General features: G+C 35.2%; 2 protein-coding genes across 2 annotated transcripts; both read left to right on the top strand.

The window, feature by feature from the left end:
* Positions 1-4237: 4237 nt before the first annotated feature.
* Positions 4238-6744, top strand: LOC137962407 (wound-induced basic protein). Its single transcript, XM_068809258.1, has 2 exons — positions 4238-4403; positions 6371-6744. Exons 1-2 carry the CDS (start codon positions 4333-4335, stop codon positions 6441-6443), a joined length of 144 nt encoding a protein of 47 aa, XP_068665359.1. The 5' UTR covers positions 4238-4332; the 3' UTR covers positions 6444-6744.
* A 6205-nt stretch (positions 6745-12949) lies between these two features.
* On the top strand, positions 12950-14377 carry LOC137952092 (uncharacterized). The gene has a single exon (XM_068799165.1). The coding sequence runs from the start codon at positions 13299-13301 to the stop codon at positions 14304-14306; it is 1008 nt and encodes a 335-aa protein (XP_068655266.1). The 5' UTR covers positions 12950-13298; the 3' UTR covers positions 14307-14377.
* The last annotated feature ends 1957 nt before the right edge of the window (positions 14378-16334 follow it).

Here is a 16334-nt window from a genome sequence, read left to right as displayed (position 1 = left end):
GAGTGGACGAAACCAGCTCTGATACCATGATAGTGGCTAGCCAATACACCCAACAGACCGATCTGTTAGGTGCGAAAAATTACCGCCTACAAGAGTGGACGGAACCACTCTGACACCCACCCCGCCCATTCTTGACCAACTCTCATAGGATTCGAATGCAGGACGTGGATTGCCCAGCTCTGATACCATGACAACGACTAACCAATACACCCAAAAGACCGATCTGTTAGGTGCAGAAAGCTACCGCCTACAAGAGTGGACGAAACCACTCTGACATAAAGGACTATGAAAGCCCTAACAGTACAAATATCCATGAGAATGTGAATCCCATCCGCATCTGCCTCCATCACTATTAACATCAAACTTCTTAAATAGATGCTCCAATTCATTGATATGCACATTCTTCGTACTTGTCAAGGAGTGTTCAGAGTTGCCTTCGCTTACCGTCGGAGACGAAGACAATGAGCCAGAGTCTAGCATTCCTGGTCAAGATCTCTTCTTTTTGGTAAGGAATGATTGGATACCCATGGCTCCACTAAAATGAACCACGGGAAGAACATGAAAGAGAAAACTGAGAGCTTCCAAAATCGGGTCTGCAGTAGGAAGCACGATGTAGGGAGAAAAAAATGAGAATTTTCTCCCTACGTCATTGCCAAATGTTATTCCCGCTTTGATACCATGTTAAAAGGGGAAAAGGTATTTTCCAAAAGTCATTTTTCATTCAATTGAAAGCAACATATTTATACAAATTTTGTCTCTCCAATCACACCTACAATCACGCCATAGTGGATTTCCATTTTGATTCTACGGAAGATTTCCTCCTCTGGAAGAGGAGCTCACACCACTTCCTCCTCTAGAAAATAGATCACGCCAACAGTAACATGCGTACCCCTTTTGATAATTGATATATCCAAAGAAGATACATTTAAAAGCTCGTGCATAAAGTTTGGTTTGATTGAGGAGTAAAATTATGTACAAAACAAACACACCCAAATGTTTTATTTCAATAAATATTTGATTTTAAAAAAATTCACCCAAATGTCTTAAGAGGAAGTGGAAATAACTTTGTATGTGACAGGAGTAGTGAGAGTGGAGATACATTTTGTAAAATTAGAGATGGCGTTCTTTTGATAAGATTGCAAGCAGTGAGAACTACACATGGCCAATAGAATTATGGAACATGCATAAAAAATAAGAGAGTTTGGGCTACTTCTAAAAGATGTCTTTTTTCTTTTGGTTATACATTTTGTTGAGGTGCATAGGTACATGAGGTTTGTGTTACACAACCTAAAGCTAATCAAGGGAACATTAACATAAAAGTCATGCCAAGGAAGACATAAAATAAGAAGACCATCTCTCATGAAAACACATGCAAAGGATGACATATCAAACTCTCCCATGCAAAAACATGTAAAGATGACATCCACATCACCTATGCATGCCATGCAAAAGGGGACGCAAAAGGGGACATCCCTAGAGCCAACTCAATGATCTTGGAGAAAGATTTCTCCTACGAATGCTTACATAAGGGCCCCACTACAAACTTCCTTAACTCTTTCAAGATTCTCCTCAAAATCATTTTCAATCTATCGAAATCAGTCAAGGAGAATTATCATTTCTAATCACTCAATTAAAGGGAGAGAATCAAAGCCAAATCAATCACTCAAGAGGAGAGGATCAAGATCCAAAATAAAAGAAAGAGAATGGAAGAAACAAGACATTGATTTGTTAAAAAATATAAAACCACCAAGATGATACCTAGCTAAAAAAAGTACATTGTTTATTGACTTTTTTAGGTTTTTGAAAAATCCACATAAACTCTTGTAATCTCTCATTTATTCATTTATTGAAAAACTCCAATTCTTGCTTCTCTGTTAGTGGTTATCTTAGTGCTTTGCAACTTCTTCATGTCAATTGAAGCTTGCTCCCAACTCTTCCATGGTGGCTTGAATTCTTTCAATTTGGTGAGTAATGCTATTCGGTTTACAAAACAATTGAAATGAGTGAGAGAGACACTATTTGGCATCATCAGATCAAAATGCCTTTATTTATTTATGAAATTGAGTGAAGTATTTACCATGACATGGAATAAGGTGAAGATATTAAGTAATTCAGAGCTATCCTTCATTAAAAATAATCTAGTGACATGAGAATAATTGTAACAAATATAACAAAATATTGGGAATGAAAGATATTTGATATATTAAGAGGTACCCCCATAAATCAGAATTGATTCAAGAAAAGGGATTATCACTTGAGTTATTTGAATGAGAAGAAAAATTACTTCTAAGATGTGATCTTAATTGACAAAACTCACATGATAAATTTTTGACTGAATGTAAACTTGGAACAAGTGTTCGTCAAATTGGTAAAGATGGATGACTTAGCCTATTGTGCCATTGGACTGCCTGTTGATCCATTGTGATAAGTATTGAAAGAAGCTTTGTGTCAAGGTAGTAAAGTCCTATTTTCTCATGATTTCCACCAATCAGCTGTTTGGCCCGGCAGTCTTGAAAGATACAATGAGAAGCATAAAAAGATATGCAACATCCGAGTTTTTTTTGTAAGTTTACTAACTGACATAAGATTTTAAGAAAATTTAGGAACAAAGAAAACATCAAATAGAGGTAGTGAAGAAGAAGGATTTGAAACACCTATCCCTTAAAATTATGTTTGAGATCCGTTGATAATAGAGATAAACTGCGGAGTAGGATAAGAAGAGAATTTAGAAAGATTAGCAACCTTCCCAATAAGATGTTCAAAATCCCTTGATGTTAACCTGGGTTAATCTCCATCTATATTTTGATGATAACAAAATTTAACCATGTTTATATTTATATTTGCAATCAAGATTTCAGGTGTAATTCATTTAAGAGACACAAATATCAAGGTCTACACAAAGAACTTGTGTAACTCAATGCAAGACTTCGAGCTCAACCTCGTGTAAGCCATCTTGAAGAAGTACCCACAAGTGTAGAAAGAAGATTTGAAGGCTAGAGTTGGGGCTATCTAAAAATATCTCAAGAACTCTAACCATGTAAAGAAGACAATACCAAACTCAGATTTTAAGGTAAATAAGAGATTTTGGAGCTTTAGGGCATATTTTTCACAACTATGTTTAACCGTTGCATTAAAGCTTTAAATTTGCCAAACCCCTTAGATACGCCATAATCATGCTTAAAATCTAATTTTTATAATCTAGTATAAAAAAATGATTGATCAACCTACATGGGTTTGATAGATCATACAAAATGGAAACTAACAAAAACATATAAAGCATGATCGATTAATATAATAGATTAACCAATCATAAAGAATCCTGCCGTATTGATGTATAAAACATGATCGATCATACCATTTACAATGATTGATCATCTAGAACTCTCCATAGCTAGTTCCATCAAGCATAATCAATAAACCATTGATCGATCAACAAACCATTTTTGACAAGTTGAGTGGGGAACACAAAAATATAAGTATTATACATGGTGGAAAAGACATGTTATTGTTAATTCATGTTAATGATAGTATAAAAGAATCATACAAATTTTGAATTTTTATAACTAAAATATATTATTTTAATGTAAATAATAAATACGGTAGGGATACTAAATAACATGAAACTGGATCATAGTAAAAGATAATGATAATATTTAGTTATTTACTAATTATAAAAATTCTTAAATTTTAAAATGTAGCTGCATAGTACATAAAAAACTAAATAATTAAAAATAAATTAAATTATGTTTATTTTTTTTTAAAATAATTTTATTTATTTTCTTGTGGTTGTTAATTTTTCTGTATTTAGTCGTTTCATTCTAAAAAGTATTCTAAAAATAAATAATCAAATTAGCTAATAAAGTAATTTGAATTATATTTTGATGAAAAATAGTATTAAAATAATATCCTAAAATAATAAAATATAATTTATAATACAATAAACACATGTGTTATAAATTACTTAAATTTAATTGATGAGTGATATTAGAACAAATACTAGTAACAATTATTATTTTATTATTAATTACTATAAAAATTTGAAGTTACAAATAATTTTTTTTAATGGTTAAAAATTAATCTAAAATGAATTATGTAAGTTATTTTTATTTTCCCCATACCCACTAGTGTCTAGTAAATTGCATTAAAATACCATTTTAGGGTTTGTAAAGCGTGGTCTCAATGACTAACGTGATACGTAGACGGCCTCCCCACAAGTGTCTTTATAAACTCCATTCGAAGAACAATTTAGGGTTTCTGAAAGCGTGCAAGTTCCTCTTTTTATCCCGAGAACGCGCAGTTCGTCTCCTTAATCTCTATTCAAGCCCTAGCGCCATGATTTACGACGTAAACTCCCCTCTCTTTCGTTCCTTCCTCAGCCAAAAGGGTGGATCATCCGATAAGAGGTAATGCTTCTCGTTCTTGACGCACATTATGAAACTCTGTATCTTTGTTAGTTTTATTAACTTCACGCAAGCACTTCTCAGTGTATGTGAATCGTATTACTTCTTGTTCTTCGCGATTTTTTTTTTTTTTTGCTGTTACTTTTGAAGGCTTTGGTTTTGATGGAGCAAGATATGGTTGATTGATTGTTTTCATATATTCTTTTTATGTTTATAAATTAAGGTTTCTCTGTTGGCATTGTGGCTAATGTAAGTAGCAAAAACAGTTCGATCTTTCCACATCTACGTACTCATTCAAAATGTCCTAGCGTTCCAAATGGAGCAGTGGGCGAAAAAAGTTATACAAATCTCAACTTGACCATCTATTGCTTTACAAAGGAGTAATACTCCTTTTATCGGATTCTCAAAAAAATTTAGAAAAAGAAAAGTAACGCTCAATCACATTGGTAGCATTGTTCTGGTTGGACGTATGGTCAAATCCTCTAGTTGTTGTTTATTTGGTTATTCCCTGGTGAGACTAGAAACCCCCTGCTCCCAATATGGTCATTAAGCCAAAGGCCCAGGCTGCTCTCTTTATCAGAGTTAAAGCTAGTTCTAACTAATTCTTTACTTTTCTATTCTTGGGTACTAATCAAGATTTTAGAGGAAGTGAAGGTAGATTATTTCTACTCAAATAGGAAAGATAACCTTCCTACAGGATAGGGTTCAGCTTTTATTACTTTTGGAAACGTTGTACATTATTGGGATAGTTCACACCATCACCCCTATGATAGGATAAGAAATCTTAGCACTTTTGCTTATAGAAACTAGCTTGATTTTGCCAACTGTCAGGATAAACACTAGTCTGATCAAAACTGATCCTTGAGAACAACTATTCTGGATTCCACGAAATCACCTGTGGAATAGAATGATAATGCCTCTCAAGCACGTCTGTGCATTTTGTGTAATTTTTTCTAATGTACATTATATGATAGTAGCTTCTGACACCAAGTGTTGTTGTGTATCATGGGAATAGTAAGATCTGCAAGTGGGTTGTGTAAGTGAGGAAATTTCTTGCATAGAAAACATTACCCACTTAATCAGGTAGCTGTTAGATTTGCTGTGTTTTCTTGGGAACTATGTGGGGATTATCATCTGATGTCCACCGTTCTATCTCCTTCATAAGCTTCCAAGTATTCTTTGAGTTTCAGAATTGTGTATTGAGCACATTGTTGTGATGGTAGGTCTTCTTACTTTTGAGGATATGTTTCAATTGAGGACCCTTATTATCTCTAAACTACAAAAAATTGGTTCTGGTTGGTTTCTTTGCACAATCTGTTCAACCAGGTGCACAGTTGGTATGGAGTCTCCTTATTTCAACTAGTAATTGGGATGCACCTGGACCTAACTTTAACGGGATGAATAAAAAATTGTAAAACATCTAAAATAAGATATGGTACTGTAGAAAGTATTATCATGCCTAGCAGCAGTATCATCATGATGGCTCTATAACAAAAATGTGGACTTCATCCAGACCATAAGTTTTGGCTGCTGTTTTGTAGCAACTTTCCTGTATTACCAAGTGTGCTCCTTGCTCCCCTCTAGGAAAGGAGGCAGGCCAATTGGAAGGGGGAGTGTGCAAGGGGAGTAGTCTTTTTTGTGTCTTATTTTTGGTGGGAGGGGAGTCCTTCGAGCCCTTTCTGAAGTTTAATCATTCATGCACTTCATTTATTCTTCTTTTTTATATTAATGCTATTCATGTTTTATGCTCCTAACATTTTTTGTTTGCAGTAAGGCTGTATTTATCATTAACTGCAAACTAGTGGCAGTATTTGGAACTAGGTTAAAAGCAGTATTTAGAAATTGTTTTCAGTTTCTCACTCACCATAGTGACTAGTTGAAGATCCCGAAATGCATGCCTGAAGTGGTGAACAAATCAGCCAATTAACTTGTTACTAATACATCTAATGTGTGTTTGGTGGTTCCATCAGGAAATCAGAAGATCAAAAGCCCAAGGAGCAGAGGCCCAAAGCTAACGAGAACAAGCCTGTTATGACAGAGTGACTGTCTCCCCTAGTGTGTGCCATGGACTTGAGCCAATTCAGGCTTCCGCCAGTGTTTTGTTGTCTGTAATTGATTAATGGAAATTTATGGTTGTTCCTGTATTAACAGGTATACAGCTTCCAGTTTATGGACGGGTCTGAACGAGTATGTGATCTGTTGGTGGTAGGGGATATGTTTTGTTTTTCTTGTTAATTCAAAAAAAAAAAAAAACAGAATATTTAGGTTCTTTGCCAATCTGTCAGGAAGAAATTTCTGTAGATGATGTTGAATGAAGTATTACTTTGCCTGAGGTTTACTTGAATCCTCATCATTGCACCATTCATCTTCCTCTGGTTCAAATTGATTGTAGTCATCCATGATTGAACAGTCTCATGTGCATCAAGCATGATTAAATCTGGGGGAAATTTGTACTACAATAGAGTTGAAATAAACCTTTAGACATAGGAGCTATCTTCGTGTGTATTTGTAACCAGTGTTCAATTTTCAAACTTATGATTGCACAAGTTTCATGCAAATCAATTCATGACTATAGAGATTACCTGCAACTCTGTAGGTACATTTGGTTTCTGAAGTACTTCCAATGCTTTCTTTGCTTCTCTTGTTTTTTTCTCTCCATCAAACATAATAAAAGAAGGGGCAAGTAACAATGAGGATATTGAATAACAACATAGAACCTAATTTGTAGAAGCAAAGAAGCTAATAATGCAAGTATATTGTCTCATTCCTAGAAGTGCTAAACCAAATTCAGATTCCATTTACAAGTGAGAAGACACATTCTGGTGCTCCCCAAATTAAAAATAAATGATTAATGTCCATATTCAGAGATTATGAAGTTTGTGACCTAATCAGTTTCACTATTTGATAAGAAGAATCAAGTAAATAATTAGTGCTAATAATTTCATAATGCTCTTTGGGACTTGCAAAATACACCAGTTCTTCTACTCTACCAAGACTATAAAATTGATTATAGTTAATCAATTTGAAGTTATAGTATAATTAATGTTAAGACAATCTCAAAGGTGAAAGTGAAAATATTGTACCACGAAATAGGTAAAATTTTCAATTATGAACTACATCACTATCACTAGTTTGCACAAACATTTGAGTGTCTCATGCCACAACAAGACTTAATCAAAATACTCTTCACACTTCAAAGATCCTTTTCTCTTGAAACAACTTAAAAAATAAGAAGAGAGAGAGAGAGAGAGAGAGAGAGAGAGAGAGAGAGAGAGAGAGCACTAGGGGTTAAAAAAATCTCTATAAGAGAGGAAGATACAAAAGAGGCAAAAACCCATGAGGCAAAGTACATAAGCTAAGAGAACAAGATGTTATCAGGGGACGACATTTCAGGCTATGAAATTAGCCAAGTTATTGGCACTATTGGGACTATGAGTTCACTTAATGGTAAGAGACACTCAAAGATAAAAAAGTCTTATTGTAGAAGAAAACATCGAGTGAAGACCTGAAAGATTAATGCATAATAGGAGATCATCAGCAACAAAAGGAACTATGATGTCTTGATCCCATCCTTTCTTGTTGCCTCATCTAATACATCCTTGGAGTCATTGAGGAATGCTTGGAACTCCTTAATTGTAGATTGATACTTTGTACTGCTTTGGTGATTGTTTGTGTCTACTTCCAGTAATTGTCAATTGATCTGGAAAGGAGAAACAATTAGAAAGAAATAATAGTGTGCAGCTAGAAATTAAGTTAATTATAAAAGGATTATGTCACCCACCTAAAAGGTTATTTATAGACAAAACCAAACACTAAAAAGGGCATTGATAGTTTAATCAGGCCATTGATCAAGCATTTAATGAACTATAACGTCAACCAATAGATGTTTATGATAGACAGTGTTGATTTTTAGGACTCCACGGATGTAGGTTATGGAGAAAAAGGGAGAGAGACCCATTAGGAGAAAACCAGAGGAAAAAGATGTTATGGACTTGATGTCCTAACCCTCCCCCTGAGGCTCTATTTATAGATTAATGAAACTACTGTATTACAATAATACCCTTGAAGTTAGGGTTTAAGGTTTTAACCTTGGAACTTTAACTTAATTATACCAATGCCATCTCTATGAGATGACTCTTTATTTACCATTATATATGGGCCTATGGGCCCCTCTCCTTGATATGTGGGCCTTAAGCCCATCTTCCACATTTCTTGGATGTGTGAGTCTTCCTTGGTCTTATGGACTTGGATTCATCTTCCAACACACTTGGATATGTGGGTCTTCCTTGGTCGTATGGGCTTGGGCCCTATCTTCCAACAGACAAGAATAACAAAGTCAATTAGAAAAACAGAATTGAAACCTATTTATAAGAAATGATTTAATTAATTGTGAAAAAGAAGAAGAAGAGTACTAACATGGTAAGGAAGATCATAATATTATCAAACCTCCTTAGAAATTCTAGCATTTTCATGATGAAATTATGGATTTATGTTGTGGTTTATCTATACAATGGGAGCATATTTTATAAGTAAACCACTTACAAATGGATCTATGGATACTTCGCCTTGCTAAACCAATGATATACAAATTCTATACATTTTCAATGTATAATTCACATATGCTTATGCTAATCCACTACTTTATATTGATATCTCTTTATATATATTTTGTTTGTATTAATTTATTTTATTAATATTTCTAGAGATGAAATCAAAAAGTGTTTTTTATCGAAAGAAGAGTGAAAATAAAAAAAACAAACATGATAATAATCACAACAGAGATAGGCTATATGGAAATATACTTAAATGGATATTTTAGCAGGCTTAGCAGGGCTAGAAATATGGACCATACTTTATGTATGCATACTTGAATTAAAAGATTTGATGTTTCCAAACCGTTTTCCAATCTTTCATCTATCTCAACATTTCCATAGATCCTACAAGTCTCAAGTAAGGAGAACCACAATGGTAAAATTTGCTTGGAGTCGAATAATCACTTTCTTGGCACCACCATGCTAAAAGTCAACTACCTACAGTTTCAAAAATCTTAAAAGATAAAACCCAAATACATATATTTTTTAAAATAAAATGGATGGCTTTTGCATTTAGCAACGAGCAAGGAATGAGACGAGGAGGTCTCACACTTATGGAGGAAAATAATCAGCAACACTACCAATCCTAGGTATACAAATTGTAGTGTGCACTATGACATCGAAGAAAAGAATAAGTAATTGATATGGAAATCTAAAAATGGATTCTATGAACCATGAGGTGATCTGGTTGCTTTGTCTATAAACTCGATTAGAACAGATGCTATAATTGAACAAGTAAGAGAAGGAGAAGGAGACTTAAGCAAGAACTTGAAGCGAAAGAGAAGGAGAGTTAAACATGAACTTGAAGCTGGAAGCCACTACCTTTTCGACCTCACCCATGAAATTTTCATGGCCCAACTTCAGCTTGCCAAATCCCAAACGGTTGATTATTTGTTTGGAGGTCACGAACATTACAATGATAGAAATCCCATCTCTGATGGTTCCCATAGTTCCCAAGACCATCGACATAGTATCAACGCAATAAGAATAGATGAATATATACTAATCAAGATCTCTATTTCGTTTGAATCCACTCGTGAAGCCTGTGGTCAAGGTTGTTGCTCTTGGTGAACTCGTAGATGAGGAGGTGGTTTGCACTTCATCGAGCGAGAAAAGAGAAAAGAGAGAAAGAGAGAAGAGAGGGAGGGTTGCTAGAGAGGATTATTACCTGTAGATTGAGGACAAAAATAACGGTGTTGAGAGGAGGAAGACGACATCGAGAATGTTGATTTCTAGGGCCAACAAATAAATACAAGAGATCTCAAGGAAAAAGAGAGGAGAAGAACTCTAACTCTCGGAAGAAAGGAGAGAAGTAACCAAGAGAGAGAAAGAAGAGGAAAAGAGAGAGGTGCAAGGACAAATTTGAGCCAAGAGGAATTGGCTTGAATGCTCTAACCCATTCCTTAACACTGTATTTGTAGTCGTGTGAAGGTGTTTATAATGACTATAATGCCCTGAGGGCTACATGCTTCAAAAGAAAAAAAAACATAAGAAAACACACACCAACTTGCATAATTACAATTCTATTTTATTTTTATGAAAGTTCTTCTTATTTACTAACCCTGCCACCCTACACATGTGGGTGTCTTTTTATACTCCTCAAGCTGGTGTTTGTAACTTCATTGCGCAAATAATCTTGGTTAAAGAAATTTATGTACTTGAAAAGAAAAACCCCAATCTTGTGTGACTTGAAAAAGAAATTTTGATTGCCTCACTATAATTCATCTTCTTCTTGTTCACATATTGTTTGTAGTCTTTATCTTGTTTTCATCTTCTCTTCCCCCTTACTTGGATATTCTAGTTACATAAAATTTGATTACCAAAACACATGGAATTCTTCATTGTAGATTATACTTCTTATTTTTCTCAAACATGGAAATCGGAAGGAGGCACAACCACTGCAACACTCAACTTCCAATCTGAATTTTGCATGTAAATAAAATAAGAAGAAGACATACATCAAATCTATAGAGTAATGAATGTGACCAAACTTGATTCAACTTGCAGAATCCTTCTTGGTGGATTATGTCACCTACCTAATCATTCATACTTCTTTTTTTTATCTCCCCCTCAAGCTAAGAGGTAAAGGTAGTTATTCCAACTTGAAATCAATTTTTATTTTTTTTGTAATTATTTCCTCAATCGGATATACTCTCAAAAAGTAAAAAAAATATGGGTGACAAAGTAAGAGTCGAAACTAGCCTCAAAGGATTTAGAACAAAATAGTGATAATCATCACTAGAGGGGTTAATGCCCATCACTTAAAAGATGATGATAAAAACCTAAAGGGTACCAATAAAAAAGTCTAAAAGGACTTAAAAACACCCATATATAAAAAAAGGATCAACTAAAGCAACGCACCAAGGGGTTGGCCAAAGAGGATAAACAAGAGTAAAAAAGGATGGTAGGAGAGGAAATCGAGTAAAAGGGTAATGGAGGATTGAAGAAAGAGAAAATAACCACCACTATAGTAAGAAAGAGACTATAACGTTACTATTGAAATAACTTAATTTTTTTTACCAAGTATGACCTAAGAAGTAGATAAAAAAAATCCACTATGAACATGATGTTTGAAGAAATTTTGACAAAATCTCCGATAAGAAAGTTTTGGATGGAACATAATAATAGAAATTTTTTACACAGACTTCTCATATAAGGCAATTACTTTTTAACACAACTCGACCAATTTAGATAGAAAATATTCAAGAGATACATTTTAGAATAAGAGAGGTTTCAGGACACTAATATTTGGACTTTAGAATGAGGAAACAAGACCTTGTAATTCAAAATTTTCAAACTTTTGTTAAAAAGGAAACTAACTCATATACGGAAATACTTCTCTTATGGAAACTAATGTAATGTGAGGTCAAAGAAATAAAACGTTTAAATATGGAAAGATACTCAAATTAGTAAAATATTTGACTAGACATTGAAAACAAAAGGAAACTTAACCAACATTAGCAACTCAAAAAGTGCAGCAAAAAAATCGACTTAAATTCGGATTTTTACATGCAATAAGCCACTAGAATGACCTATGATTTTTTTTTTTTGTTTTTTTTTTTTATGTAATTCCATCTCCACACAAATGCAGCCCAAATGTGTGTGTACCCATGAATTTTGTTGTGAACAAAAAGTTCAAAAATTTAACTTAGATGTATCAACTAAAGCGATATAATGGACATTGATGTGCACAAATAAAGGATATTGGTCAAAGGCTCCATGTGCTCATGATTTCCGATTGGAGGAAGACGCCAGGAGCGGCAAACAGTGACTGCCGACCCAACTATTGGATTCTAATTAGAATTACGCAACATTATTACTCTGGGCAGGGCCCATTAATGGAAACCCTAAGACGAGGCCCAGAATCTGCATGCCCAACATGTGGATGTGGGTCCACCATTTCTAACGCCCGACAGAAGATTCTTTTTCTAGGTGCACTTTTCGCCTTGACTTCGTCTCTCAGAAAGACAAATGGGATGGGGCCCACATCTAGCGAAAGGCAAAGGCTGAGAAATGCATGAGCATCGAGACTGCACTCAAGTGGGCATGAGTAGGTCGCCATGTGAGTGAACCCATTTCCTTCTCTCTTCCTTTGCCCTTTCATTATTGTACTCTAACTACCAGATTTGACCTCTTTCTCTTCTACATCAAACTACAGCTCCTGCACTGCCCAGAACCTGAAGCGTTTTTTGGCTTTCTTAGTGCTTTCTTAGTGCTGCTTCTACCGAACTATCCTAATTTCTCCTTCACTTCACCCTCATCACGGGTCAAAACTTTGTTTCATGAAGGTGTTAGCATCATGAACGGTTGTTTACCTTTGGCAATCAAATTTCAGAAGAATAGAGATCGGTTCATCTACTCAGAAGAATATGATGCAGATGGAACCCAGTATAAGAATATCACTGTAATGGTCATCTGATTCAGGGAAGAAACTGAAACAAGAGAATCCTAAGCCTCCCTTTCTCTCCATCATCGTTTTTCCCTCCACTAATCCTTTCTACCTTCTACCATGTGATAGAACCTAAAATAGTCATCAGTAGGGCCAGTTTTGTCATCCCAACAACGGCCTCAACCAGACAAAGAAAGCAGGAAAAGAAAAGCTTCGGACAAGGCTTCCTTTTTCTTCTTTCTTTTTCCTTCCGGTGTTTCTTCTTCTCTCCTTTATTCACGCCGCTTTCGTTACTCAATCACGCCTTCTCTCTCCTTCTACCTCTGTGAAAGAGTGAGACAAGGACGATACCAGCTTCTTTCCTCGCTCTTCTCCTCCTCGTTTGGCACTCCACTTCGAACCCCGGAAGAAGCAGACATGTCCAGATTTGCTTCTCTCTGTAACAATATCACCCATTTATTTTCTCCTCTTCTTCTGAATCTTAGCTATTTGTACAGCTTTTTGCTCTCTAACCCACTCTACTTTGCTTATTTGCTCTTCTTCTCCCCTTACTTGCTGAAGCTCTTCTCCTTCCTGTCCCCTCTCTTGTTCTGTATCTCCCTTCTCTTCTTCTGTTTGGTGTCGTTTGAAAAATTGCCCCCGTCTGAAGTACCCGAGGAGACGGTTCTGCAGGTCTTGAGGACTAGTTTTGAGATCCAGAGTATCTGCGTGGAGATACCAACTTACATTGGAAGTTTCACGTCGGAGCTCAGAACAGAGGATACAGTTGTTGTTATCAAGGATCAAGTAACCGTCGGAATTGCGGAAGAAAATGACCTCAAAGAGGCAGACGGTCATTATCCAATTTGTATCTCAAAGGAAATTGATCCCAACTCGCTAGAAAACCACAACTCATCTGCCAATTCCGAGGAACTCCACCTGAAATTAGCAGTCGAAAGCAAAGACCCAGTTGGAAATGTTGGAGAAAATGATCTCGAGGGACAAGAGAAGCGTGACTTGTTGGCTTTCTGCAACCAAGACAGGAGTGGGTCAATGAGGAGAGAGAAGGAATGGAGGAGGACATTGGCCTGCAAGCTCTACGAGGAAAGAAGGACAACAGAAGGCGGGGAAGGGATGGATTTGCTTTGGGAGGTTCACGAGGTGGACTCGACCAAGACCAAGACCAAAGCCAAGGTCATAAAAAACAAGAAAGAGAAAGCGGTCGAGAAAGATCGTAAATATCGGCCTGATAAAAAAGAACAGGAAGAAGAAGAAGAAGACGACGACGACGAAGACATGACTGGTCAGCTGTGCTGTTTGCAGGCTCTGAAGTTCACCACAGGCAAGATGAATCTGGGCATGGGAAGACCCAATTTTGTGAAGTTCTCCAAGAGATTGAAAGGTATGGGATTGTTCGTGAGAAAGGATAAAAGAGTCGTTGCCTAGCGGCCATGTTTTCAATCAAAACACTGTAATTGTATCTTGTCTCTAATATGGAACTGTTCATTTCCTGCGTTTCTCTTTCTTCCTCCTTCACAACCCTCACAGTTGCAGCCTTCCTCCTTCATTTATATGTCTTATGTGAATATATAAACAACTCTGATTTCATTTTATGCTGAACTAAGATTGAAAGCACTTTTACAGGATAGAACTGATCAGCCTACCTTCAGAATCAAGACTTGCTTCATGAAAGAATTAGGTCATTCATTTATATGGGTCTTATGTGAAAATATAAATAACTAAGATTCAAAACATTTTTAGAGGATAACTCATCTGCCTACCTCCATGATCGAGACCTGCTTCATGATCAAATGGGCAAAGAGAACTGTTCAAAGGCCTACTGAACATCCTTTCTAGTACATGATGCTTTATCTGGAAAGAAAGCTCTAATAATGCAGCTCTAGTTTGAGGGTGCCTGTGTCTCAATCTTGTCCTAGGTCCCAAGTATATGTATTATGAGACCACTTTTTTGGAAAATAAAAAAGATTTTCTTAAATTTTGTAAACATTTTTTAAAACTTTCCTTAAAGCTATTTTTCAATCTTGATAGGAAATTTTCATTGAAAATATGTTAAAAAAATGCTTTTGAACATCATTAAGTACCATAATTGAGGGCAAAGCCCACCTCTACGGGTGAAAATATCGCTAGTCTCATAGAAAGAGGTTAATACCCGTGTTATTATTATTATTATTATTGTTGTTGTTGTTGCTGTTATATTTTTTGCTATTATAAAGCATATCAACTACTATTCAAATATCACAAAAAGGTTTGTTGGGTCCTGTAAAACATCACAAAGCTGGACTTGAAAATTGAAATACTTCTTTTCAATTGGTACCATCAAATCTTATATTGGATGTAGATATTTTTGGCATATTCTTCTGTCTCTAGGGGCATGATGTCATAACTTTTGGTTTGCCCAACCCATCGACCATTTTATTTTTGATAATTTTGAATTAAATAAATAGGAACATACTACTATATTTACGTAATCATAATACTCTATAAGGAATGTGACTTTTAATGATCGAAATTTTGTCACTAAAAGTCTAATATTCATTACTAAAGGTTTTTCATGACAAACAAAATGTCATAAAAAATGTGGCAATGTACTTATGACTAGAAGTGTTTTAGCAATGAGCATCTAACTTCTTCTCCAAAGACACGTTTAGGGACGAAGTATGTCGTAGCTAAAAGTCATTGGTAAAAATTGTAACTTGTCATTGAAAAAGACTTTTACGAATGGAAACCTTATTCATTGCTAAAAGAAATTTTAGTAATGTAGTTAATTTTGTCTTTAAATTGGACTTTTTACGATGAATATATCATTGCTACAATTTTCTCAATGGTTGTTTTGTTATTCTATTAAATTTTAATGATGACTATTTCGTCGTCAACAAAGATTTTTAATGACAACACAAACTTTGTCACTACTTTTTATTTTTTATTTTTAATATATAAAATATAATAATTAACATGATTAATATGTAAAAAGAACATTAAACATTCCTACAAAAAATATACATTATACAAAATTATTGTATATATAATATTATAAACTATACATTATACAAAAAAAAAAAACTCATGTAGTTGACACATTGTCATCTCTACTTCTTCCTTTGTTTAAGCAAACTCTTCCTCTTTTTATCTCTCGACCTCCCTCTGTCCCCCTACAGCCTCCCCCTTTCTCTTGCTCTCCCATTGTACACTTGCATCCATCTCAACCTTTTCCCTGTCTCTCCTCCTACCTTCACAATCTTTCTTATCTCTCTTCTTCTCCCCCACTCACTTCCTTTCTTCCTCCTTTTCCCTAACTCTCCCTCTCCCTCTCCCTCCTCATAATCAACAAAAGTAAAAACAAACTAAATAATTTAAAGTAAACAAATAAAATTCATGTAAGGGTCCTCTCAAATTCCTCCAACTTTGCAATGGTAACTCCTTACCATAGGACATTTCCAAATAATAGAATATTAA

The sequence above is a fragment of the Aristolochia californica genome, unplaced genomic scaffold, assembly GCF_029961685.1.
Source record: "Aristolochia californica isolate CCGP_79_NKW_82.1479 unplaced genomic scaffold, dmAriCali1.0.hap1 SCAF_1, whole genome shotgun sequence".
Classification (NCBI taxonomy): domain Eukaryota; kingdom Viridiplantae; phylum Streptophyta; class Magnoliopsida; order Piperales; family Aristolochiaceae; genus Aristolochia; species Aristolochia californica.
The sequence above is the reverse complement of the archived record's forward strand: the minus strand, read 5'-3'. Positions and strand labels throughout refer to the sequence as shown.

Bases quoted from the DNA above. Each gene is read 5' to 3' on its own strand.
- LOC137962407 (XM_068809258.1), top strand. From the start codon at position 4,333: ATGATTTACGACGTAAACTCCCCTCTCTTTCGTTCCTTCCTCAGCCAA. The intron at 4,404-6,370 runs GTAATGCTTCTC...TGGTTCCATCAG, and splicing joins GGTGGATCATCCGATAAGAG to GAAATCAGAAGATCAAAAGC.
- LOC137952092 (XM_068799165.1), top strand. From the start codon at position 13,299: ATGTCCAGATTTGCTTCTCTCTGTAACAATATCACCCATTTATTTTCT.